Genomic DNA, 25,134 nt, shown 5'->3' with positions numbered 1-25,134 from the left:
TTCGCGTGGGCGTGGCCAGAGCCGCCTCAGTCCCGGGACCCGAGGGCGGCGCGACCGGCCCTAAAAGCTGTGCGCTTCGTTTCCGCCCAGACTTCTGTGAGCCGTCGGGATGTGGCTCTCCCTGGTGCTGCTGTTGGTGCTGCTGCTGCTCGCGGGCGTCCGCCGTGTCTACTTGGGGCTGTTCGCCGGGCGCTCCCCGAACCCCTTCTCGCAGGACGTCAAGCAGCCGCCCGCGCCCCTGGTGACCGACAAGGAGGCCAGGAAAAGGGTTCTTAAGCAAGGTCAGCCGGACCAGGGGTCCGCGCTGCGCTCGGCGGCCTCGCGACCTGGGCTGGCCTCAGTTTCCCTGTGATAAAGTTCCGGGAGGCTTCCTTGGAGTGGGGCCCGTTTTCGTGGGTGCGCGGTGATGACTTTGCCCTTGCAAGCCCGGAAGCTGCTGCCCGAGGGCTTGTCCTTGTCTTGGCACTGCCTAGGGCTTGTGATGGCCTGCAGTGCCCTGCCCTGCGTCCTTTCCCCGATTTGGCTCTCTAACCCTGTGCGGGCTCGCACAGAAACCTCTCCCCATTGCAAGAGGAAATGGCTTTTGCAGGCCAAGGGATTGGACGGGGTAGGCGTGGCCCCAGCTTATAGAACTGAGTCTGGATTCTGAACTTGGAGAGAGGCTCAACAGGGTTTCTCAGCTCTGAACCCACTGCTCTAGTCCACCAGCACCTGCATTCGTCGTGAAACTCAAGTGGGGATACCTGCAAGGTTAGAGAGAGTTTCGATGGAAAAAATAAGCAAAAAACAAAACAAACAAAAACCCCCCAAAATATTGTTTGATCTCCAACGGCGCTCTTGCTTATAGATTTTTTTTTCCCTCTGTGACCAAACTTGCTATAGTCAGACAATACTTTTTGTCTTTCTTTCCTTTGTGTGTGTGTGTATGTTCGTGTGTGTGGGAGGGTAGTGGGATTGAATTTAGGCTTTACATGCTAGGCAACTGCTGTACTACTGAGCTACATACTCAGCCCTTTGTACTTTATATGGCCTGGAACTTGTGATCCTTCTGCTTCAACCTCTTGATTAGCTGTGATTACAGTTGTGCATTGCTGTGCCTGGCGCTAGGCATGATTTTTAGATTAGATGTATATGCAAGTGCCCATTAGCACAAATTGTTCCTCTTAAGGTGTTCCCCTCTCCTTCCCAGTGTAGGGGGTGGTGCTGTGATTTCTCAGAGCAGTAGGCTCTGGGCATTACTGTCCTGCTGAGCCTCTGAATCAGGATCTGGAAGAATCACATGCAAGCCAGATGCTCTGGTGGCATTTGCAGACCCTACGACATCCGAAGGAACCCAGCTTGTGAATGGCTGGTTCCAGCCTGCCCTTTAGCATTCTCGCCATCCCCCACTCCATTTTCTTTCTTTCCTGGCTCTTGCTTCCTCAGAAGTGTCTACACTGAGGTGTATCCACCTGTTATCCTCTTTCTCTTTTTGTTTCTGTAGTTAACTGATTTCTACTTTCTTTCAAAGTTGTAAAAATCCACAGGTATGTAGTGGTTGTGGTTAAATTAGTTCAGACAATGCAAATCGCTGGCTGGTTATGAGTATTCCTAGGTGAATTTAGAAACCTTAGTCAACAGCTAAACGGCTCTAAGTTTTCTTGCAGTCCAAGCTAGAGGAGTCTTCTTTGGTTTCTCTGTCTTTGCCATTTTCCTGCCCCTGTCTGAGAAGCCCACCCTCTTCCTCCTCCCTTCTGCTGCAGTTTTCTCAGCAAGTCAAGTGCCAGAGAACCTGGATGTGGTGGTGATTGGCAGTGGCATTGGGGGCCTGGCTGCAGCTGCGATTCTGGCGAAAGCTGGCAAGCGAGTCCTGGTCTTGGAGCAGCACACCAAGGCAGGGGGCTGTTGTCATACCTTTGGCAAAAATGGCCTTGAGTTTGACACAGGTGAGGCTTGTGTGGAACAGGGCTGGGATCAGTGCTTGGGGGACACATTTCTCTGTCCTGCAGGTGCCATCTTCTTTCTGGGAACCACTTTTCTTGTCTGACAGCCATACCATCTGATGTGGTGGGTCTGCTCTGCCACCTCTCTGCAGGAAGGAGGGGCAGCAGTTCTGGTCCATCTTTTCCCCTTCCCAAGGCTCAGTCCCATTATCCCTGAGCCACCTTGTCTTTCCACCTCCCATCAGGGATCCATTATATTGGGCACATGGAGGAGGGCACCTTTGGCCGCTTTATCTTGGACCAGATTACTGAAGGGCAGCTGGACTGGGCTTCTCTGTCCTCACCTTTTGACACAGTGGTACTAGACAGGCCCAGTGGCCGAAAGGAGTTCCCCATGTACAGCGGGAAGAAAGCATACATTGAAGGCCTCAAGGAGAAGTTTCCCCAGGAAAAAGATGTCATCGACAAGTACATAAAGCTGGTGAAGGTAACTTGGACTTGCTCAGGACCCAGTTCATTCCCAAGACTGATCTTCCTCATTAGTGGAGTACCTGAGCAGGGGAGTGGCTGGAGTGGGTAGCCCCAAGGGCCAGGAGGAGGGCTCATGGATGCCACTCCCACTCTGGCCTCTGGAGGGCACTTTGCTCTCCTGGCTATGCTGCCTTATAGGTGATAGATCTCTACTCCTTTTTATTTCTTCTAAGACCAGATGGGATTTCTGAAAAGGAATTTGACCAGGAAATTTATAAGCAGAAAAGCCTCATCTGAGTGTGCAGGAAGGGAATATTTAGAGTATAGAGTCCCCCCACCCAATTCAGGCTGGGTGCAGTGGTGCATACTTATAACCCCAGCTATGGTGCTGGGGGACAGAGACAGGAGGATCCCCTGTTCAAGATCAGCCTGGGCAACTTATCAAGACCTGTCATTTGTTTATTTATATATATTTATTTATACATACATAAATACTGGGCAGAGGTACTCTACTACTGAGCTACATCCCGAGCCCTTTTTATTTTTTATTTTGAGTCCGGGTCTTGCTAAGTTTCCCAGGCTGGCCTCAAACTTGCAGTCCTCTGGCCTAAACCTCTAGAATTGCAGTGATTACAGGCATGTGCCTCACTGAGATCTTGTCTCAAAATGGAAAAGCCCTGGGGTGTAGCTCAGTGATAGAGCACCTCTGGGTTCAATCCTTAGCACTGCAAACACTCAAAAAACAAATAAAATTAAAGACTTGAAGCAGGGCATGATAGCACATGCCTGTAATCCCAGTGGCTAGGGAGACTGAGGCAGGAGGATCACTGGTTCAAAGCCAGCGTCAGCAAAAGTGAGGCACTAAGGAACTCAGCGAGACCCTAACTCTAAGAAAAATATAAAATAGGGCTGAGGATATGGTTCAGTAGTTGAGTGTCCCTGTGTTCAATTCCTGCTACCAAAAATAAATATTTTTAAAGTAAATTAAAACTAAAGTCCAAATTCAGCAATGTTCAACGAAGGGTAAGTGTTGCTGGCCCTCAGCCGGTGCAAGCTATTGGAAGGGACGGTGTGTCAACTGTCCCAGAGTAAGGCCTGTTCCCACGCTTGTCTTCTTTCCCAGGTGGTAGCCGATGGAGCCATTCACGCCATCTTGCTGAAGTTCCTCCCATTGCACGTGGCCCAGCTCCTCAGCAAGTGTGGGCTGCTGACTCGGTTCTCTCCATTCCTGCATTCGTCCACCCAGAGCCTGGCTGAGGTCCTGCAGCAGCTGGGGGCCTCCCCTGAGCTCCAGGCCGTGCTCAGCTACATTTTCCCCACCTATGGTGTGTGCTGGCTGCAGGCTGTGCTCCCTCCTTCTGGCCTCTGTCTTCTTCCTGAATCTGCCTGGCTGACAAACGGACCAGAATGGCCTGGCCCTCTGCAGCTTGTGCCGCTGTGCAAGTCCCCTTCAGCCATTCCCTGGGTGATTTTTCTGTTAGCCAACACCAGGCTCCTGGTGTTGGTGACATGTAGTTTGCAGGCAGTACCTTCTTACTGGACCCTAGGTTGTAAGGCTCCCGGTGGGATGGAGATGGCTCCTGCGGTGGCCCTAGCCCCTAGGAGCCTTGGGTCCTGTGATGGACTCTGGTGGTGTGTTGCTCCTTTCTGAGTGGTCCTGGTACCTGTTCATAACCCTCCTCCCCTCTTCCTGCAGGTGTGACCCCCAGCCGTACCACCTTTTCCATGCATGCTCTGCTGGTCAACCACTACCTACAGGGGGCCTTTTATCCCCGAGGGGGTTCCAGTGAAATCGCCTTTCATATCATCCCTGTGATTAAGCAAGCCGGGGGCGCTGTCCTCACAAAGGCCACTGTGCAGACTGTGTTGTTGGACTCAGCTGGGAAAGCCTGTGGTGAGAGCTGTGCTGTGGGCTCCGGGGTCCCTGAGGGCAGAAGGCACAGAGGAACCCACCTTCTGCAGGCTGAGGGGCCAGGTGTGCTGCAGAGCGTGGCGGGTAGCAGAGTGATGAGTCTGGCATGAAAAAGGCCACGTGGGCTCCAAAGAGCCGTTCTGAATTATTTATTTGATAGATAAAAATATTTATCCAGTGTTCTGTGACCACCTTCTTGATTGTAGGGGCTGTCATTTTCTCTTGGTGGTACTGGGGACTGAACCCAGGGCTTTGCACCTGCTATGCAAGTGCATTACTCTGAGCTATGTCCTTAGCCCAAGGATGTATCTTCTTTATGTTTTTGGGTTTTTTTTTGAGTCGAGATCTCACAGTGTTGACTTTAGTGGGCTCAAACTTGCCGTCCAGTAGCCAGGACAGCAGTTGTCTGTCTTCACATCTTCAGAACCTGGGTGACTGATAGTGGGCTGCTGAGCAGCGGGTGTCAGGGTGTCGGCTGTGGGCCTAGTTCTACATAGTAGCCAAGTGAGAGGCAGAGGTGAGGCTGGACATGGAGGGACCAGATCACAAGGCTCAGAGGAGGTGTCAGTGGGGAGTGTTTAGGGCACTTGCCTCCAGCAGCAGTGAAGGGGCCTGGGAGGGGTCTTGGCCACAGGAAAGTTAATCTGCTGTGTGGAGGGAGCCAGGCAGGTCAGCACAGAAGCGACTGTGGCAGAGGTGGAATGCTTGTGGTCACCTCCCTGCCTGGCCCTCAGCAGGCTGGACTCCCATGTCTGAGGAGATGGAGTGTAGGCCAGACCTGTCGAGGTCTCCTCCTGGAGCTCACAGAGCCTCAGCCAAGCTCCTGTGCTGCAGGTGTCCGTGTGAAGAAGGGACAAGAGCTGGTGGACATCTACTGCCCCACTGTGGTCTCCAACGCAGGCCTGTTCAACACCTATGAGCACCTACTGCCGGAGAGTGCCCGCTGTCTGTCAGGTACGGCTGCTCTGCTGCTCCAGGCTCTGGCATGGACATGCTCAGCCTGGTGACGCCCCTCTCTGACTGTCTCAGCAGGTAAGTACTCTGAGCTGTAGCATCATCCCCATGTCTGTGGCTGGGGAGGTCGAGGCCCTGACAGGGGACCGACCCCCTCCCTCTGCCGCCCAGCCAAGTGCCAGAGCCGTGAGGAGCCTGGTCTCAGAGGGAGAGCCAAGCTCTGGGGCACTCCCTGCAGGGCTGGGATGTGTGGAGTGCTGAGATGGGAAGTCACCTCAGGACAGCATGTGACTTGTAGCTTGGTGTGACATAGGGAATGGAGGTTGCTGGCCAGAGGGGACAAGTCACTCAGGAGGGATGACAAAGGCCTCTGGCAGGGGCAAGAGGTGGGAAGGACAGAGCGGCCCTGACTGGCTGGGATGGAGTTCGTGGCGGTGGAGAGGGGGCTGTCCACTCTAGGGTTGTGCTAGGGAGGCTGAGCAGTGGTTTGGCAGAACAGTGTGGTCCTGGGTCTCCTGGGGAGGGCAGGGGGGGTGATAGCTGTACTGTCTCTAAGAGTTAAAGTGGCGTGCAGCTTTCTGTCACTGTGATAAAATATCTGAGATGATCAATTTAAAAAGAGAAAAGGATCTGCTTTGCCTCATGGTTTCAGAGGCTTCATCTGTCAGTTGGCCCAGTTGTTTTAGGCCTGTGGTGGCACAGGATGTCACATTGTGGGGTGTGTGTGGGGGAGAACTGTCCACCTCATGGCTGCCAGGAACCAGAGAGAGAGAGAAGGCCGGGCATGGTGGTGCACACCTGCAATCCTAGCAATTTGGGAGGCAAGGCAGGAGGATGGGAAGTTTGAGGCCAGCCTCAGCAATTTAGCAAGGCCCTAAGTGACTTAGTGAGACCCTGTCTCAAAACAAAATATAAAAAGGGCTGTGGAAGGGCTGGGGCTGTGGCTCAGTGGCAGCGAGCTTGCCTAGCATGTGTGAGGCATTGGGTTCGATTCTCAGCACCATAAAAATAAAATGAATAAAATAAAGTCTGTCAACATCTAAAATAATAATAATATAAAAAGGGGGGCTATGGATATATCTTGGTGATTAAACACTCCTGGCTGGGTTCAATCCCTAGTACCAGAAAACAAAAACAGTGGGAAAGGGGCTGGAGTCCCATGTATGCTTCAAAGACACCCAGTGACCTAACTCCCTCTCACTGGGCCCACCTCCTCAAGGCTGAGCCACCTTCCCAGTAGCACCACATACTGGTGACCAAGCCTTGGGGGATACTTATCAAAACCACAGCAGTTGGGCATGTGATCCCAGTGGCTCTGGAGGCTGAGGCAGGAGGATAGCAGGTGAAAGCCAGCCTCAGCAATTTAGCAAGGCCCTAAGCAGCCTAGTGAGACCCTGTCTCAAAAAACAAAACAAAAAAAGTGCCAGGGAAGTGGCTGAGCACCCTTGGGTCCTAAAAACCGCCACCCACAACAGATGGGTGTCACAAGCTGGTATCTGCTGGCAGTTGTGTCTTAGGATGAATTGAGTGGGGCATGATAGGGACTGCCCAGTGCAGGGCAGCGGGGCCTGGCCTGGCTGGACAGACTGGCCTTGCCTCCTCCTCTTTTAGGACTCTGCCCTGACAGGCCCCAGGTCCCCCTGCTCCTCTCCAGGCCACCAGCCCCATAGCAGGTCTTGCCCGCATGTATCCTAGCCCTGAACAGTCCAGGGCACACCAGCTGGCTTGGGTGCTCGGCCTCTTGGGTGCAGGGTCAGAGACTGCCCCAGATGAACCCAGTTGCCTGCTCTAGGAGCTGGATGGTGCTCCTTCTTCCCAGCTCTTTGGGGTGGGGATTTTTTGGTATGCCTTTCAGACAGGAGCCAGATATCTGGTGGCCTCTGGGGCCGGTGGGGCCAGCTAGACCAGGAGTGGAATTGCTGGACCTGGCAGCGGATCCTTCAGGGATGGGAGGGCCTTTCTTCCACCTACAGAGGCCAGGAGACACTGGGGTGGTCCAGAGGGAAGGGTCTGGCTCCTCAGCCCCTTCCTTCTAACTGGGGAGAGAGGGGCCTCTAGAGACAGGGGCTCTCCTCCATGCCTGCCTATACCCAACCTGGATATAGGACCTAGGTGACTGCAGCTGTGGAAGCCCACGTTCTGTGTCTCCTGTGCGCCCCCAGAACTGGGTGTCCTGCCATGGCTATCAATAGCGCCTCCCTCTGTGTCCCTGTCCTCAGCACATGGTTCCTCCAGGAAAGCCTCTTCCCAGCAAATGGGCCTCCTGTCACTGCTGTGAGCCAGGGCTAGCTCCGCAGGGCCCAGTACATGTTAGGGCATCAGCCAATCCTTGTTCACGGAGGAGGCAGAGCAGCAGCGGTTGAGCTCTCACACAGCTGCTGGAGACAGGTCTGGAGGTAATGGATAAGAATTGTGGGTAAATTTTCTAAAAATTGGTCTGGGATCATCTGTTGAGAGGGGAAGCCCAGTGGTTTAGGTCTGGGGTGCCTTGCAGTTGAATGCTGAGCTAATGTTGTTTGACTTCCAATCATATGCATGGCCTGTCATCTCGAGGCCTCGTGACAGAGCACATGGGGACTACCACTGTTTTCATTAGATGGCTGTGTTACATACTGACAGTAAGGCTGTGACAAACTACTATTTGTGTAGTCTTTGTAAGTTGTCATCTCCTCCTCACTTAGACTGAAGGGGTGATGGAGCAGTCAGATCCACTGTCCTGCAGGTGCTGCAAACCAGTGGCAGCCAAGGGCTGGGCTCAACTGAGCAGAGCTGGAGCCTGAGGCCGTGTGTGACACAGGCAGGGGCAGGTGAGCAGGCAGAAAGGCCTGGACCCTCTCCTCACTGGCAGCCGAGGAATGGGCTGCAGATGTCTGGAGCGGGGAGTGCCTGTGTCTGTATACAGTTCCACCTGCTTTGTCCGACAGGTGTGCAGCAACAGCTGCAGATGGTGCGGCCAGGCCTGAGCATGTTCTCTGTCTTCATCTGCCTGCGCGGGACCAAGGAGGAGTTGGGTCTGCAGTCCACCAACTACTATGTTTATTTCGACATCAACATGGATAAGGCGTAAGCGTGTGCATGTGGGCATAGGGTCAGCTGGGCCGTCAACCCACGGGGACCCTGTGTTCAGTTGGGGGACAGGCATCGGCTGGGCCATCAACCCACGGGGGGGGGGGGCCCTGTGTGCATGCAGAGACAGGTGTTGGCTGGGCTGTCAACCCACTGGGGCTTCCTGCCTGGACACTAGGATGAGCAGTCAATAGGCCATTCCAGTGTGCTCCTGGAAGGTTCACATGGCAATGTGCCCAGCCTCATCTCCAAGGAGGTCCTGGGGACGAGTGGAGGCTTTGAGGCGAGGCCTGGCATTGCAGCCACACTCCTCTCCCCACAGGATGGAGCGCTACATCTCCATGCCCAGGGAGAAGGCTGTGGAACACATACCCCTCTACTTTGTTGCTTCCCCATCAAGCAAGGACCCGACCTGGCCCGGCCGCTTCCCAGGTAGGTCCATATTGTGAAGCTGCCTGGGTCAGCGGTGGGTGGGACTGCACAGCAGTAACCCTGCTGTGCATCCCTAGACCGGTCCACGCTGACTGTGCTGATACCCACCGCCTACGAGTGGTTTGAGGAGTGGCAGGAGGAGCCGCAAGGGAAGCGGAGCCACGACTATGAGACCCTCAAAAGCTCCTTTGTTGAAGCCTCCATATCCATGATCCTTAGACTGTTCCCACAGCTGGAGGGGAAGGTAGGGTGAACATGCAGGTGGGGACCCCGCGTCCAGGAGGCAGAGCTCAGGTTGTCGGGGCTCCCACTCATGCCCTCCCTCCTGCCTTAGGTGGAGAGTGCCACGGGAGGGTCCCCACTGACCAATCAGTTCTTCCTGGCTGCTACCCGAGGGGCCACCTACGGGGCCGACCATGACCTGGACCGCCTGCACCCTTACGTGATGGCTTCCATCAGGGCCCAGAGCCCCATCCCCAACCTCTACCTGACAGGTACACTGCCCATTCTGCCAGGATCCGTGACCTTGGGCCTCCCTGGCACCCAAAGACAGGAACCTGGCCCTCCCTCTCCTCTCGTGGTGGACACTCACAGTCTGTGCTCTTGCCTCCTAGGCCAGGACATCTTCACCTGTGGGTTGATGGGGGCCCTGCAAGGGGCACTGCTGTGCAGCAGTGCCATCCTGAAGCGGAACCTATACTCAGACCTCAAGGATCTCGGCTCAAGAGTGCGGGCCCAGAAGAAGATGATGTAGTTCCTTAGGGACAATGAGTGGCCCTTGCACCTGCCCTGACCCACCTGTAATGCCTTTACTGCACTGTTAATTCTTTGCACACAGAAAGCACTAATTGCACTGATTTCTGAACACACTTCTCCAGTGGAGCTCTTCCTTACCTCTGAGGACATATCTTTCCTCCTCAAGTGGCCAGGCTGCTGATGTGGACAGTTTGAGGCTCAGATAGGTGGTGCTGTGGTAGAAAGTCGGTCGGGACTAGGATGTGAGCAAAGCCCAGGGATGACACCTGTAGTTTGCTGGTACATATCCAAGTTGTTCATCCCCCATGCCCCCCCTTTTGATTTGGGGTATCTGTACACAATGAGATGCCTTAGGGATGGGACCTAGTTCTAAACAATTAATTTTGCAGTGCTGATGATGGAACTCAGGGCCTTGTGTATGCCAGGCAAATGCTCTGCCACTGAGCTGTACCCCAGGTCAAAAATTGCATTCATGTTTCATATATACCTTATATACAAACCAAGAGTAATTTTATGATACTTGGAACAATTTTTTTTTGCATTTTGACTTCTTGTCACATGAGGTCACAATGGCACTCAGAAAACTTTGTAAAATCCAAGGATTCTTGATGTCAGTAAGGGATGCTCAGCCAAAGATTAAGAAAGATACCATTTTCCCTTATTACCTGAATCACCAAGTGTCTTATTTTAGTACACTTTAATACAGAATTAATAAATGTAATGGTTTCATTGCTTTATCTGAAATTTATTTTGGTTTCCATTCAGTGACAAAACCACATTGAGATGGCATTTACAGAAGCTCATTAAAACATGTACTGAAAAATATCATTACACCAAATAAGCTTTAAAAAAATAAAATTATGTAATTAAGTTACAAAGAACTGAAAATATAAAACAGTGCTAAACCATGACAACCTATTCATTGGGCAAACAAAGGGAAACAATTTCAATAGTTGATCATGTACTTATCCCACTAGTTTATGAATTAAATGAACACCTATCAGAGTGTGAGGGCCTGGCTCTGTGGGCAGCTTGAAATACTGTGCAGCTCAGTTCCAAGCCCATTACAGAGGGGTTTCCAAGTTGGAATACTTAGAATCCACATCTGACTTGGGGAACTGCGGAGGTGAGTCACTCTTGGCTAAGTGAAGCCTCAACGTCTCTTTCCAACAATCCTGCTTAAGCAAGGCAATGCCAAGTGCAGGCTTCCTGGCAAGGGCTTTCAGAACGGGTAAGCACAGGGCTGGTGTGTGCACGCCCGTGTGCCCAACTGGTGCATAATGTGATGGGAACAGGGACTAGAGAAGAACATGAGCATCACCACTGGGAATTTTGGAGGCAGAGTTCTATCATCAAATGTTGAAAAGACAGGGAAAAACATGTCAGTATGTGCAGCTAAGTGTCAGGTCTTTCTGAGTTGCCTCAGCCTTTCCAGAGAGCTGGGTCTTCAATGCCTGAGGACTCTAGACAGTCCAGTCCCTAATGTATAGCCCCTTCCTCCTAACAGCAAAGGAAGCCCACGGCCATCTCCACAGGGGGCCTCTTGTGGCTCCACCCCAGCCCCTGGCTTGAGACCCCTCAATAGGTCATCCCCATCCACACCAGCTTGGGAAAACATGCTTCCAATATATTCCATCTGCAAAAAGACAGCCATCCTGAAAAGGGGTGAAACTTAAGACCCAACCCATGTTTTCCCATGTCTGACTGCCCTGCCCTGTATGGTTGCCTCTTTCAGTTCCACCCTGATCTCTATGATCTAGAAAGACAGCCCTCGACACTTGCTTTTGCCTAGCACAGTGATATTCCCGGGGACTTGGGTAGTTCAGTTACTTCTTGCAGAGATGTTTCCTTTCATCTTGACACCTGTTTTTGACAGATGAGGGCTCACACAACTTTCTGGCTACTGATGGCAGTGACCTTGACATGTTGGCTTTTGAAGAGTACAGCAGGAAGAAAGGTGGTTTTGGGAAGCAGAAGGCTGGCAGCAAGCGGACACCTAAGTACTGTTGTGGAGTCCACACAGTTTCACCTTTTGAGCGTGAGAAGAATTTCTTAGTCTGAAAGAGTATCAAGGAGCAGTGGGATTTGGTAGGTTTTAGAAAGGGAGAAAACCTTACCAAATAACAAAGATGGGAAGTTGGGTTATTTGGACACACTAAGAATAAAGGCACAGAGGCACAGGCGGGAGCTTTGGTCTGTGTGAGAGGTGGAGAGAGGAAGGTGTCAGCATGCACAGTCCTCGACACCCATGTACTACCTGACCTTCTAAGCCACAAGAGGTTCAGACAGAAGCTTCAGACCAGGCCAGAACCCTGGAGATGAGTGTTTCCAGTACTGATCTTTCTAAGATAGACAGAACCAATTGTGGTGGTCCATGGGAAAAAAAAAAAATCAGCAGAGAAGTGAAATGGGTGAATGTGTGGACAGAGGAACAAGGAAAATGGAAAGAGATCAGCTGGAGATTTAAAAGACAGGAAGCAAGAAAAGTCAAATTTGTGATGTGGAGTTCATGTGATTAAAGACACTGGGCAGTTGGAGGGCAGCTCGGTGGGGATAAGAGAGGAATCCAGCTCCAGTGACACACACACAAACACCCAGCTGAATCAAGGATAAGGAGAGACAAAGTAAAGGTGAATTCTGAAAGACTTTCACAGAGACTTGGCTCTGCAGGTCCTCATCCCCACCAGCACAGAATATGGCAAAGGATGACGTCAGACATCAAGAAAGGGGAATGTCACCATGCCTGTCAGCAGCATCCGACCATCAAGAACAGGACTGAGCTCCAAGAATGAGCCACTGGATCTAGTGGCCCAACAGCAGTAGGACAGGGACTAACATGGGTTTGTGAAGGTCACCAAGGATGAGCGACAGGAGGAAGGAAGCTCAGAGGAAACTTCGTGTAGATGGCACAAGCCTTGTGCCGACATGAGAGGGAGGGGAAGCAAAGGGAAAGGGGCCAGCAGGGCACACCCAACCAGGGTCTCAAGGACATGCAGGAGCCTGACTCCCCAAGCTGGACAAGGTGACGAAGGACCTGCACACAAGCAGCAACGCGCAGGAGAGTGCTCCTGCTCATCTCACAAGACCGCTGCCTGCCCAGAAGGGACCCTCTACTCCCGGCACACTGAGGCAGCAGGGGAAAGTACCAACATCAGGACGGGCACTGGCTGGCCTGTCACAGCACAGGACCTACTGCACCTCCCCCCTCACACGGTCTTTGTGTGGCTCCAAGAGCAGAGATCCAACCCTCCTCAGGCTCTTGGTAACAGCATAGCAAGACTAGAGAGGACTGGAATAAAAATCCAAATAGCAGTGGCATTCAGATACTCCTCCGCTATCCTAGGGAACCTACTGGATTCCTGACAGGGAGCGCAGGGAGAACTGTACCAGCTGCCCTTGGTATCTTAGCAAAGAGATAAAAGTAATGGTCAGAGTGAAGTTTGTTTATGACTATAAACCTATTTTGTCTATTTTAGGCAACAAAGGCAAAACAAGAGTTGGTGGGAAACTTGTTCCACAAAAGTCTTTTGAAAAAAGTGTAGATGAAACCCTCCTACGTTTCGGAGCATTAAGCATGGACTGCTCTTTTCAAAAAGCTCCTATTGAGCGTGACTGAATCAAAGAACATCCTGTTTCAACAATAACTATTTATGAAAAATGATGGGAAAGTGGCTTTACTTCCAGAATCCCCAAATTGAGCTTTGTGCTCAGTACATCCAAATATAATCACTGTCTCCAATAATATAAAGTATCAGAAAAGCGAGGGGGCTCATGTTAGATAGGTTAGACTCGCAGGCAATGAAGCACTTCTTTAATTTGCTGTTTTGGTTTGCTGCTAAAGCCTTTGAAGAGAATTACGTGCCCTCTGCCCATCAGCATCTCACCATCTTCTACCAGGGGACATCCCCTCAAGGAGGCTTAGTAGGAAAGCCCTCCACTTGCAGAATTTCATAAGTCTGCAAAGATGAACAGTGCAGAGGGCGGTACCACGGCCAAGGCCCAACTTTACCACCAGGCCACAGCCCACGGAGGGTGGTGACAGTGCAGCCTGCAGGCCAGGCTTCCCTCTGGTCCCAGCCACATTCCCACATGCTCCCCCCACTCACACTCCGAGGAAAGGATGATGGAACATGACAGCATGAAGGGAACACAGAAGGACACACCCTGGGGAGCGTCTCAAGTCACAGTGCTTTTCTCCTCATTTCTCTTGATTCAGAAACAAATCAGCAGGGAAGACAAGGGCATGGCGGGCAGAAATCAGAGCTGAAACAGAGCAACACATTCCATGTTCACCATTTCCAAGGGGATTATCCTATCAGTAAGATTTATAGGGGCTTCAGTTCAGGGAATAATTCACAATTAACCAGGACAAACTGATTCAGCACCATACAAATAACAACTAATTAAGATAAGGGCACATCAAATGAGTCACATTAATGCATCTTTTTTTTTTTGGGGGGGGTATTGGGGATTGAATCCAGGTGGGCTTGCTCACTAAGCCATGTCCCCAGCCCTTTCTTAATTTTTAATAAAAAAAAAAACCAAAACAACAACAAAAAAAACTATTAAGTTGCTGAAGGCTTTGTTGCTGAAGCTATTAAGTTGCTGAAGGCTTTGTTGATGAGGCTGGCCTTAAACTTGTGATCCATCTCAGCCTCCTGAGTTGCTGGGATTACAGGTGTGCATTATTGCACTGGGCTACACTTATGAGTTTTAAAGTCAGTTTGAAATAAAACATCAACTAGAAAGACACACACTTGAGGAAGGGAATCTGGAAACCCTGGCTTCTGCTTACACTCTTCTGTATTCTGAATTATTTGTGTGTATTTTTATGTGTTTGCTCTGGTACTAGGGATGGAACACAGGAGTGCTCTACCACTGAGCTATATCCCCAGGCTTTTTTTTTTTTTAATATTTATTTTTTAGTTTTAGGTAGACAACAATATCTTTATTATTTATTTTTTAAATTTTTATGTGGTGCCAAGGATAGAACCCAGTGCCTCATGCATGCTAGGTGAGCACTCTACCACTGAGCCATAACATTAGCCCCTCCCCAGCCATTTTAAAATTTTTTATTTTTGATATAGGGTCTTGCTAAATGACTGAGGTTGGCCTCAAACTTGTGATTCTCCTGCCTCAGCCTCCTGAGTTGCTGGGATAACAGGTCCTGTGCCATGGTTCCCGAGATTTTACACACACACACACACACACACACATACATATATATATATATATATATACATATATATATATATATATATACATATATATATATATATATACATATATATATATATATATATATATATATATATATATATATATATTTACTTTAGTTCTAGGTGGACACAATATTTTATTTTATGTGGTGCTGAGTGAGGATCAAACCCAGTTCCTCACCATGCCAGGTAAGCACGTTACCACTTGAGCCACATCCCCAGCCCCCCCCGCTATATTTTTTCCAACCAGAAGAGTTACAATGAAGGAGGAAAAATTCTTATACCAAACATCAGGGAAAGAAGTAGGCCAGAGCTAAGGTGAAGCTGACCCAAGATGCCATCTGGCAAAGACCTTCTGAGCCAAGCGGCTTATTCTGTAGTGGGTACAAAGAGTATGAGAGAACTGTGCTCCCTGGGAACACTGTGGAGCTGGGCCAAGCCTCCTCTGCCAGCGCCCTCCATGATGCTGAACAAAACGGGCAGGAAGAGTGCATGTTGGCCTCCAGCTCAGGCAGGCTGCCTCTGGAGCACTTGGTTAGCTCGTATACTATGGGATACAGGAGGACTGTTCTCCTGGCAGAGGCAGACAACTGTTCTCAGGAAGTTCAGCCCAGTGCTGAATGTGGGGCTGTGCCAGAGATTTGGAGGCCTATGTGCTTCTGGGCTCATTTGTTTTCAAGATGTGTAGTCTAGTACTTGCCACCCAAAGTGTGGCACCAGCAGCATTTGGTGTCCCCTAAGAACATCATAGAAATATCAAAAGTTAGGCTCTACCCTATACCTAGTGAATAGGTTTTGCTTTTTTTTTTTTTTTTTTTTTTTTTTTTTTAAATTTTATTTTATTTATTTATTTATTTTTTTATTTTTTAGTTCTCGGCGGACACAACATCTTTGTTGGTATGTGGTGCTGAGGATCGAACCCGGGCCGCACGCATGCCAGGCGAGCGCGCTACCGCCTGAGCCACATCCCCAGCCAGGTTTTGCTTTTTAATCACAATCCCAACATGAGTCTTACACCTGCTGAAAGTGTGAAGAGCTGGTATAGTGTGCCAAGCTAAAGCTGGGAGTCTAGGGAGCTGCCTTCATTCCTGATGTCACCACTATCTTAGAGTGAAAATGTTTCTGGACAAGTTAGCTCTCTTCATATGTCAAAGGGAGGAACTGCTGCGGAGGACAGCAAGGCTTCTTCCTGCTCTGACTTTGCAGACAGTACATCGATGGTTCTAGACTGTGGTCTGTAAAGGTTGGGGAAAATGGCAGTAGTACCCTCAGAATCAGCCATCACCATACAAACCCACTGCTGAGCCCCCTCAGGTTTTATATTCTTTCCATAGAGCTGGCTCCTCGTTCCTTACCTTTAGGTTCAAACGCTGGTAGTCACTAGCCTTTGGCCGCCGAGTTACTTTGGATCTTTTTCCTTCCAAAGCAAAAGCAATAATCTGGGGAAAGAAAAGGAAAAGTGATTAACAAATGGCTCTATAATAACATATTTCAGTCCCTGAAATCAGAGGCAGTCGCTTGGTAGTACATTTGCTAATCACTGGACTACAGAAAGAGAAGTATACCCACAAAGAGCCCCATTTAAACTACAAGATGTGAGAGTGGGGGTGGTGTTCGTTGGGATGGAAACCAGCTCAGAGCCTAGTGCATGCTAGGCAAGTGCTCTATCAGGCTGGGAGTGTGGCTTAGTTGGATAGTGTTTGCCTAGCATATAGCAAAAAGCCCTGGGTTTGATCTCTAGGTCCTCAAAACAAAACAAAACAAAAAACTGTTAACAGTTTAATAATGATGGAGCCTAATCACATCAGAATTCTTTATATTGCTTAACAATAACAAGATGGAATAAGATTGTGCTGAGCCCAGTTGTGGGAGTTTGCAGGATGTAACCTAGGGTACTCAGTCAAAGGTCTGTCAAGCCCTGCCCTGAGAGCTCTAGGGAGATTGTTCCTTTTTTACTATTATTTCTTAAATTCTGAGACAAAGTCTTATCAAGTTGCTAGGACAGCCTGGAACTTGCCACAGTGACCAAATACTCAGACTCCTGAGTGGCTGGGATTACAGGCATGTGCCATCTCACTCAAATCTTTTTGTTTTATTTATGAAATCAGTATCAGTAATTATTTCTCATCTACAAATATCCTTTTCCACCCACATTTTGTTTCTTCAACAATCACAATCTTAACTTCACTAACACTCTCATTATGAACACTTAGATGAAGAATAAGAAACGTATATTTAAAAAAAATTTTTTTGTAGTTCTTAGTGAACAGAATGCCTTTGTTTATTTTTATGTGGTGCTGAGGATCGAAACCAGTGCCTCATGAATGCTAGGCAAGCACTGTGCCACTGAGCTACAGCCCCAGTCCCAGCCCCAGCCCCAGGAATGTATATATTTTTACTAATGGTTTTCTCTCATTTTAATGCCATGCCATAGACTTGATGGCCATCATGAACTGAATTTTCTTTTTCTTTTTTTTTTAATTTTTTTTGTAGTTGTAGATGGACAGAATACCTTTATTTTTATGTGGTGCTGAGGATTGAACCCAGGGCACTTGCTAGGCAAGTGCTCTGCTGCTGAGCTACAGCCCCAACCCATGAAATGAATTTTCCAATTTGAACCAGGTTACTGAAACTATTGAAACTACCTTCTAAATTCTCAGGGTTCAACAGGATTGTTTTAAGGGACATGGGTACCACTTCACACTAAATGCTACTGAAGAAATAAAAAATGTGTTTATCTGTAATTTTTAAAATTTCTTCTGATTATCCCTGCAAAAGAGTCTTCGCTATTCATATCAGAGTGTAGCTGAATCTATTCTTCCAGCCACCATAGATGGAAGACAGGCTGGGAAAGGAAACTAGAAATAATACATTGTCTCAGTCATGGAAAAAGGAAAAGAGCTCTGCCTCAAATACTTGGGTCCCCTGAGGCTGTCAAGCATCTAAAGTCAAGGTCATGGGAGGAGGTCTCACTTTAGCTCATGTTATAATCTTGTCCTAAGTTGGCACCTAATGCAGCAAGACTCAGGGGAAACAGGTCACATGGTTTATAAAACAAGAATAAGGAATCCTGACAGGGTCTGAGGAAGAGTGGCAGTTTGTCTTAAAATCCCCAGTACTCATATGCAGATAGCCATGGATACCTGCCCTGCACCAGCAAGTCCTCTCTCTGAGGCAGCACCTGGCTTACCTTCCGCTTATTGTGATAGGCAATATAGAGGACTGCGACGAGAATGGCCGCAGTGACCAAATACGCAAAGAAGTGGCTGCTCTCTGCGCTGGCACCTCCAGGACTGTCCTTATAAAGGTCATTCTTGTCACTATTCATGGAATCCAAAAGTGACCCTTCATGGTTCTCACTGGAGGCAGGGCCGGACATCTTTTTCTCCTCTCCAGTTGGTGAGCCCTCTTCAGGTCCTGTATCACCTTCTTCAGCAGGCTCTACGGACTCATCTTCTCCCTCCTGCTGGGGAGAAGAGAGGTCCGAGTCCATCGTCACTCTCTCCCCAGCTTTAGTTTTGGAAGTTTGCAGAGAGGTATGCTCTTTTCCAGGCTCCTGGGTTTTATCAGTCTTGGGTGTCTCCTGGTTATCTGAAGGGGGACTGGAGCCTCCTTTCGGGGGCCCCAGGCCGGGTTCCGACCCATTGGCGCCTGCTTTCAGGGGTTCCTGGCCCGGTTCCGACCCGCTGGGGCCTCCTTTCGGGGGCTCCTGTCCAGGTTCCGACCCGTTGGCACCTGCTTTCTGGGAGACCTGACCCTGTTCCGATCCTATGGCGCTTCCTTTTGGGGGCTCCAGATTCAGTTCCGACTCGCTGGCGCCTCCTTTCTGGGAGGCCTGCCCCTGTTCCGATCCGCTGGCCCCGCCTAGGGTGGTAGGCCGGTTCGAAGGGGGCGGCTGGGTCTCCGGGGTTTTGTTGCCCTCCTTTCCTGCAGAAGGCCGGTCTGGAGTTCCTCGGGTCGGGACCGGGGTCAGCCTATCCGAACCTTCGGCGTTGGGACGTGGGTCAAGCGACGCGGAGCCTGAAACAGAAAACCGGTAAGCCCAGGAGACAGCAGGCGGGAGAAAAGGGGCTCAGAGCCGCCTGAGACCGGGCGACCGCCGCAGGGGGCACGGCGGCGAGCGGAGGGGTAGGGCGGGCAGGTGAGGAGCGAGCCCAGGCGGCCACTGGCCGAGGTACAGGTAGGGAGCTTGGGGCGACGATGGGATGGGCAGGGGTCTCACCCGCAGCGACATTTAGCAAGAGACACGCAACCAGGAACCACATCCTGAACAGATTGCGCTTCCGTCTTCTACTGCTCTCGCGAGAGCGGCGCTCCAAGCTCCGAACTCGTAGCCACGCCTCTTCCTATGCGTGCCTCCCTGCGTCGTGAGGCCCCGCCCTTTCCGTGAGGTCTGCCCCTCCCACGGCCCTCCTTGGCCCCGCCTCCTTGGCTTGACTCGGTCCTTTCCAGGAGGCCCGCCCCTCCCGCGGCCCTCCTCGGCCCCGCCCCTTCCAGTCCCTTTCTCCCCCTCCCGGCTTGTGCTGGGTGGGCCTGGGCTGGGAGTATTTTCCGACGACGGTCTTGGTCTGGGGTTCAAGACCGCAGGCCGCCGCCTCTCACAGCTGCTTGGAGTCCGAGGCCGCCCAGGATCTTTGTTAAAAAGCGCATCCTTTTCTGATCGCATAAGTCTAGTAAAAAGAAAGTCTTAGTTTTCCCCTCTGCGATGGTCGTTCTTAGTGTTTTGAGGGTTTTATGCTCTACAAACATGGCTCAAAATCAAATAAAAAATTACTCAAAAATCAAAACAGGATTTTCAAAGAAATATACATTAGAAAATTCTAGCTCTCTACTAATCTACTGGTTACTATTTGTAGTTATTTTCTCTTTCTTGCTTGGTGTGTTTTCTCTGACTTTTTTCTATGCATATAGATTTCCTCCCCAAGTTGGAATCATTGAATAGTTTTGTACTTATTTATATATATTTTCTGTTATGTTTAAACATTGTGTGACTTGAAATCATTTTATGAACGTTTGCCAAGGCTAGGTGCTTTTACACAGCGATTTAAAAAACGATAGGTTTGAGATGGGGGTATGGCTCAGTGATGAAGCCTTTTCTAGTATTGTAAAGGTACTGGGTTGGATCCTCAGCACTGCTAAAAATAGGTTTTCCCAGAAGTTGGTGTCTGCCATGCACCTGTGGTCCCACTACTCAGAAGACTAAGGCAGGAGGATGGCTTCAGCCCCAGGAGTTGGGCAAGATAATGGAGTGTGTAATCTAGTGAACCACATGAATAAATAAAAATATGCACATGTGTGCATTCCAAGCAGTACCAGAAAGGAAAGAGTTTGAAGTGGGGATCCATTAAGGAGGGGAATCTTGGAGCTGAGGATTGCAGTTTGTAGTTGGGTCCCAGGTGAGGCTGAAGGGAAGACAGGTGTTACAGCTCATACAATGGCCTGCAGTTGGGTGAGAACCTGGTATTCTGTGGAAGTCTAAAGACCAGGCTCGTCAAACAGCAGCAAGGAAAATGACAGGAAATGAGGCTGGGACACCATCAAAAATATATGTGCAGGGCTGGGGGCATAGCTCAGTTGGTAGAGTGCTTGCCTTGCATGCTCAAGGTCCTGGGTTCTAATCCCCAGCACCACTTTTGTGTACACATGCAGTGAATTTTTAGTTTTATGTGGCCTCTGCACCTGTTTGGAGCAAATTTTATTTCTTCCTTCTAGAAGCAGGGCTTAGTCACCCTTCACAGTTTCTAGTTCTCCACCTGCCCCCACATCCTCAATGTGACCCATCCTGAAATCTGCCCTATGCAACAGCTTCCTGGTAACCATTTCCTTATAGGACAAAATCAAATAAACTCAAGTTCAGGTAATACAGATAGTTCAACAGACCGGAGTCTGATTGGTCAGTCTGTTCTGGGCATGATAGCAATTAGGACAATAGTTCATTCATAGCACAATGGAGTGATTCAGAAGTGTATCCAGCTTACTCAACCTGCTCTGACCTCACACCATGCTCCCAGGTGCTGCCCAGACACCTGAGTGACCACCTCAGTCAGTCATAGCTCCAAGCTCCTTCCTGTTCTCAGCCCCACTGCCAGAACTGGCCACAGGAGACACATGTAGGCAACATGCTGGGCCGTAGGGGACAGCTTGTGACAGCTCACGGCCCCACAACTTCTGTCTTGCTCCTCACTCAAGTAGTCCCAGAGGCTGACCCTTTCCCATGGGCCCTGCTGCTGTCTTTTCTCTGGTCTGTGAGGGACACACTGCTTCTGGAATGGATTGTCTTGTCTCCTTCTCCATCCTACCAGAACTAACTTCTTTTAGGGTAGGGGCTCTACTGGAGATTGGCTATCGCTGTGGAGATAAACTGGGCACAGGCCAGACCAGAGCCACAGGGGTGTCTGCCAGTATAAACCCAATTCCTGTAAGAGGGCCACTTGGTCACTGGTGGACACTTTAGGCATCAGGCCACCTGAAGGGCAAAGTGTCCTGTGAAAGACACTGCACACACCCATGCCACGCGCCTGAGCTCCCTCAGCACAGGGCCAGAGTTCACAGCCACTCTCTGGAGAGATACCTCAGGACAAATTAGCCTAAAGCACGACGTGGGGGGGGGACTTTTAAAGGGTACAGAGTTTCTTTTTGGGGTGATTAAAATGTTCTGAAATTGAAAAATGTTCTAAAATACTCCATACTCAACATACTAAAAAACATTAAAATTGTCCAATTTTTTTTCTTGTGATTCTGGGGATGGAACTCAGGGTGTCTCACATTCTAGGTAAGTGCTCTGCCCTGAGCTCCACCCCAGCCCTGTTCACTGTGTTAAATTGGTGAATTGTAACTTTGAATAGATTTAATCTCAATAAAGCCATTCCCCCAAATATTAGCCACAGTGATACCCTGGGAAGCAAGCACACTGGGAACTGCAGAAGCACAGGCAGAAGTCCTCCTGGTGGTAGACGGGTCGAGGTCCACTGTGAACTGGTAGAGCCCAGTCAATATCCATGACACCACAGCTTGGCCCATGTACATTTGGGACTGGAGGCAGGTTGGTGTTCCAATCACGTTAGGATTGATTCTGTTCCACAGGGATGTGTGGACATAGCCTGGTTTGATGGAGGCTCCATTCCATGGAAGGAAGAGGGACACTCAGAAGGTATTACAACTGCAATTTTATTTTCTTTTGTGAAAATAAACAACAGGGAGTTTAAATTGCTCCAAAACCCATAAAAACAAAATGAAATACACACAGAGAAAGCACGTGAGGTGACGGGGAGGGCAGAGGGTCTTCTGGCTTTGGCAGATTGTGCTGGCGAGAGCCCAGGTGACAGCAGCTGGGCCAAGGGGTGGGGGGGACAACGGACAGGGACCTCTTCCTGGGAAGTGGCAAGCACCTGGAGTCCCTTTCAGTGCAGGGGTGGGGACGTCTCAGTGGAACTCCTTCCCCTGGCTGTGGGGGTGGTAGGGGCTCTGCAGTGCCAAGCCCCGGGGGCGGGAGCAGGGGTGCTGATGCAAACAGATCAGGCCCAGGTGTCTTGGCACATGGTCCCAGCCCTACTAGAGAATGCAACTGCAGGCTGAGCTTGTGATGGCACATGGTCCCAGCCCTGGTAGAGGATGGGAGAGCGACTGCAGGCTGAGCTTGTGACGAGATCATGGGCTGGGCAACGGGAGAGGCAGGATGGTCGAGATGGAGGCCCTGGGCGAGCCCTCGGGGCACTGGCAACCATGGGGATGTCCGGATACGGAGGTGAGGAGGTGAGGAGAGTGTGGACAGCGAGGAGCAGGAAGAGGCAGTGGAGGGCAACTTCTGCCCGGTGCACCCACCGCAGCACAGGAGAGCAACACTACTAAGGTGTTCTTTCTTGTGAAGTTTTGTTTTGTTTTGTTTGTTTTTTAAAAAAGCCTGAAGGTCGGCTACTGGTTACACCTATAAAACGTAAAGTGCTGTTGGTACCAGTCACTCTACTGAACAGTCCAGAGTGGTCAAATATTGACCAATAAAGTTTCCTTGTTTTTCTTTTGAGTTGTTTCTCCTCGATGAGTCACAGGAAAGCTTAGTGGGCAGACTTAGTGACCAAGGAGAGAGGCTGGGCCTGTAGCACAGGGAGGGCCTGGTGGGCGTGGAGTGTGGCAGGGAAGGATGGGGGAGAGGTCAGCAGAGCCGCAGGCATGGACCCCAGGGGCAGGGGCCGGGACAAGAGGGGCGGCTGGCTGCCCATCTGGCCAGAGGAGCTGGCTGCAGCCTTCGCAGAAAGGAAGGCTGCCGAATGGAGAGCCAGCTGGGCCCGGGTCTCAGGCTTGGTGGTGAGGGAGAGGGGCTGGGCCTGCTCTGAGTGGGTGGCCGCAGGGGCAGCTGGTGAGGCCAAGGCTGCGGAGGGGGTTGCAGGGGAGTCCAGCATGCTGCCGTGGGAAGAGGCAGGGCTGTCGCAGGGCTTCTCAGGAGGCAGGTACTGGATGCATGGCTTCTTACTCTTGGAGACCAGAGCACCTAGGAAGAAAGGTGAGAGCGTGAGCAGCAGTGGTCTGGGTGGGTAGAGGCTGAGGTGCCAGCCAGCTATGTGCAGCTGGCCCTCTGGTTCCCCGGGCTCCGCATTTGTGGGCTCAACCAACGGTGCACAGGAAATACTCAGGAAAGTTCTGCACCGCACCTAGCATGTAGACCCTTCTCCTCTGCCCTGCTCCCTGAACAGTGCAGCATTTACAGGGCAGTGGACTTGCTGGGTGTCCCAGGTCACCTAGAGACGATATAAAGTGTACAGGAGGATGTGTGTGGGCTGACCAAAGCACTGTGGATGTTGAAAGCCATTGTACGCTTGTACTGGCAGGAACACGAGAGGAGTGTGGCTAAATACTTTCATAGGGGAAGCTTCTCTGTGCTAGGTGATATTTTGGGTTAAAAATCTCTAAGTGGCTCTGAAACCAAACTGTTTCTTCTGGTGTGCAGCCAGAGAAACGTGGGAGGCAGCCCAGATCTACTGGGTCTGCTGATGAGTGGCGTGGCAGTCTGTGCCGTGCTGTCTTCCCGAGGGCATTTCCGGGGTGATTTCAACCACGTTCATTTTTGCCTTCTGCACCAACCCTAGAACCTCGCCCCCAAGATGCCACTCAGCTGACCTGAAAAGTGCCTGGGCTTTGAAGAGACAAAGTCCCAGGACTCACCGTCTGCCTCCTGCACTTGCTGCTGCGACTGTGCCTGAGACAGCTGCTTTTCTCTCTTCCTCTTCTTTTTCTTACCCTGAAAAATATGGCAGAAGAAGAGCTGAGTCAGGACAGAATAAGAGCAGCCTGGCAGGGGAGTGCAGGTCAGGGAAGCCGTATGGGGGGAGGGGAGATGCCCTCCTTCCCACTCAGGGGAGCACCCATCATTCTTGGAAGGCCTTGACCCCTGCTCCTCGAGGTGGTTTTTCCATCTCTGTTCCTAGAACAGTGGTCCTCAATCTCTTTAGAAGGGTCCCAGTTGCCTCTGAAAATCTGACGTAGCTATGAATCCTCTTACCACAAAAAAAGCCAAAAGGAACGTACATACAAAAGTCTGTCCAGCTTGAGGAAGTATACAGACCTCTCTGAGGCCCACACACGGGTCTCTGAGACCTGTATGAGGAGCTCGTGTCTGGAGACCCTCTTGGTGCAGAGCCAGCACTGTGCCCAGTGGTAGAAATTACAGGTGGAGTCCAGTTCAAATGGGAAGGGCACAAACTTAAGTTTGTCCTCAGGCTATCTCGTGGACCTTCTGACAATTAAAACAGCTTTCTGATTTTTAGAGAAATGGGACCTTCTCCCTTGTCTTAAGAGTCCTCAATACGCAAAGTCACTTTTCTTCTCTCTGCCTCCTGCAGATGCTGCTCCTGGGGTTTGAGTGTCTCCCTGCACAGTGAGGGCACTCACGTAGTTGTCCCGGGCTGACCAGGTTGGGTAGAGCTGGGAGTGAAGATGCCGTTCCTTCCGTGCCAGCTCATAGTACTTGGCCTGTTCTTCTCGAGATAGGTTGTGCCACTGAAGGAGAGAGGGCCAGAGATGTGATCCGAGCCCACAGGGCCTGGCCCAGGCTGCCTAGGGCAGGGTAGGTCTTACCTTTCTTCCCAGGATTTGGTTGATGGCTGCGCTTTCCTTCAGGGTACACTCAGCCACCACCTTGGCCCTCATCTCCTTCATGTACAGCATGAAGGCATTCAGAGGCTTCTTCACATGGGGCTTCTTCTCCTCCTCCTTCTTCACGGTGACTGGGGATTTCCTAGGGGGGCAGGTAGCTGCAGGTCAGCACCCTTACCTGGGTCCGGCTCCCCAGCCCTGCCAGCACAGAGAGCAGCTTGGATGCTAATTTCCGTCACCCACGGCTGCTGCAGCCCCTGAACATCTTCCTCCCACAGTTCCCAACCTCCGAATAACCCCAATACCAAATTCTCTG

The 25,134-nt window shown here is 50.6% G+C and overlaps 3 protein-coding genes across 4 annotated transcripts in view; 1 reads left to right on the top strand and 2 right to left on the bottom strand.

The window, feature by feature from the left end:
* The first annotated feature begins 11 nt into the window (after positions 1-11).
* Positions 12-10,257, top strand: Retsat (retinol saturase). The gene is made up of 11 exons (XM_026414101.2): positions 12-281; positions 1,743-1,925; positions 2,168-2,409; positions 3,517-3,718; positions 4,090-4,287; positions 5,140-5,259; positions 8,184-8,322; positions 8,648-8,757; positions 8,835-9,001; positions 9,092-9,251; positions 9,372-10,257. Exons 1-11 carry the CDS (start codon positions 110-112, stop codon positions 9,509-9,511), a joined length of 1,833 nt encoding a protein of 610 aa, XP_026269886.2. The 5' UTR covers positions 12-109; the 3' UTR covers positions 9,512-10,257.
* Tgoln2 (trans-golgi network protein 2) lies at positions 10,238-19,030 on the bottom strand. Of its 2 annotated transcripts, XR_013342239.1 has the most exons (5): positions 18,955-19,030; positions 17,923-18,752; positions 16,088-16,171; positions 13,677-13,776; positions 10,238-11,570 (listed from the first exon to the last, which is right to left on the bottom strand). XR_013342239.1 is itself a non-coding variant. In XM_026414111.2 (4 exons), exons 1-4 carry the CDS (start codon positions 18,995-18,997, stop codon positions 13,771-13,773), a joined length of 963 nt encoding a protein of 320 aa, XP_026269896.2. In that variant the 5' UTR covers positions 18,998-19,030; the 3' UTR covers positions 10,238-13,770. The 2 variants fall into 2 exon arrangements, 1 of the variants encoding a protein (XP_026269896.2); XM_026414111.2 differs by having other exon boundaries at positions 10,238-13,776.
* Positions 19,031-21,883: 2,853 nt separating this feature from the next.
* The window catches only part of Tcf7l1 (transcription factor 7 like 1), a 115,915-nt gene continuing 112,664 nt past the window's right edge, over positions 21,884-25,134 (bottom strand). The window contains exons 9-12 of the mRNA XM_026414123.2: positions 24,801-24,960; positions 24,615-24,722; positions 23,889-23,964; positions 21,884-23,217 (exon numbers count right to left, since the gene is read on the bottom strand). Of these exons, the coding sequence (XP_026269908.2) occupies positions 22,784-23,217; positions 23,889-23,964; positions 24,615-24,722; positions 24,801-24,960 (778 nt within the window). The 3' untranslated portion in view covers positions 21,884-22,783. The remainder of the gene's footprint in view (positions 23,218-23,888; positions 23,965-24,614; positions 24,723-24,800; positions 24,961-25,134) is intronic.

The sequence above is a fragment of the Urocitellus parryii genome, chromosome 12 (genome assembly GCF_045843805.1).
Source record: "Urocitellus parryii isolate mUroPar1 chromosome 12, mUroPar1.hap1, whole genome shotgun sequence".
NCBI lineage: Eukaryota > Metazoa > Chordata > Mammalia > Rodentia > Sciuridae > Urocitellus > Urocitellus parryii.
This window is presented reverse-complemented; position numbering and strand designations above follow the sequence as displayed.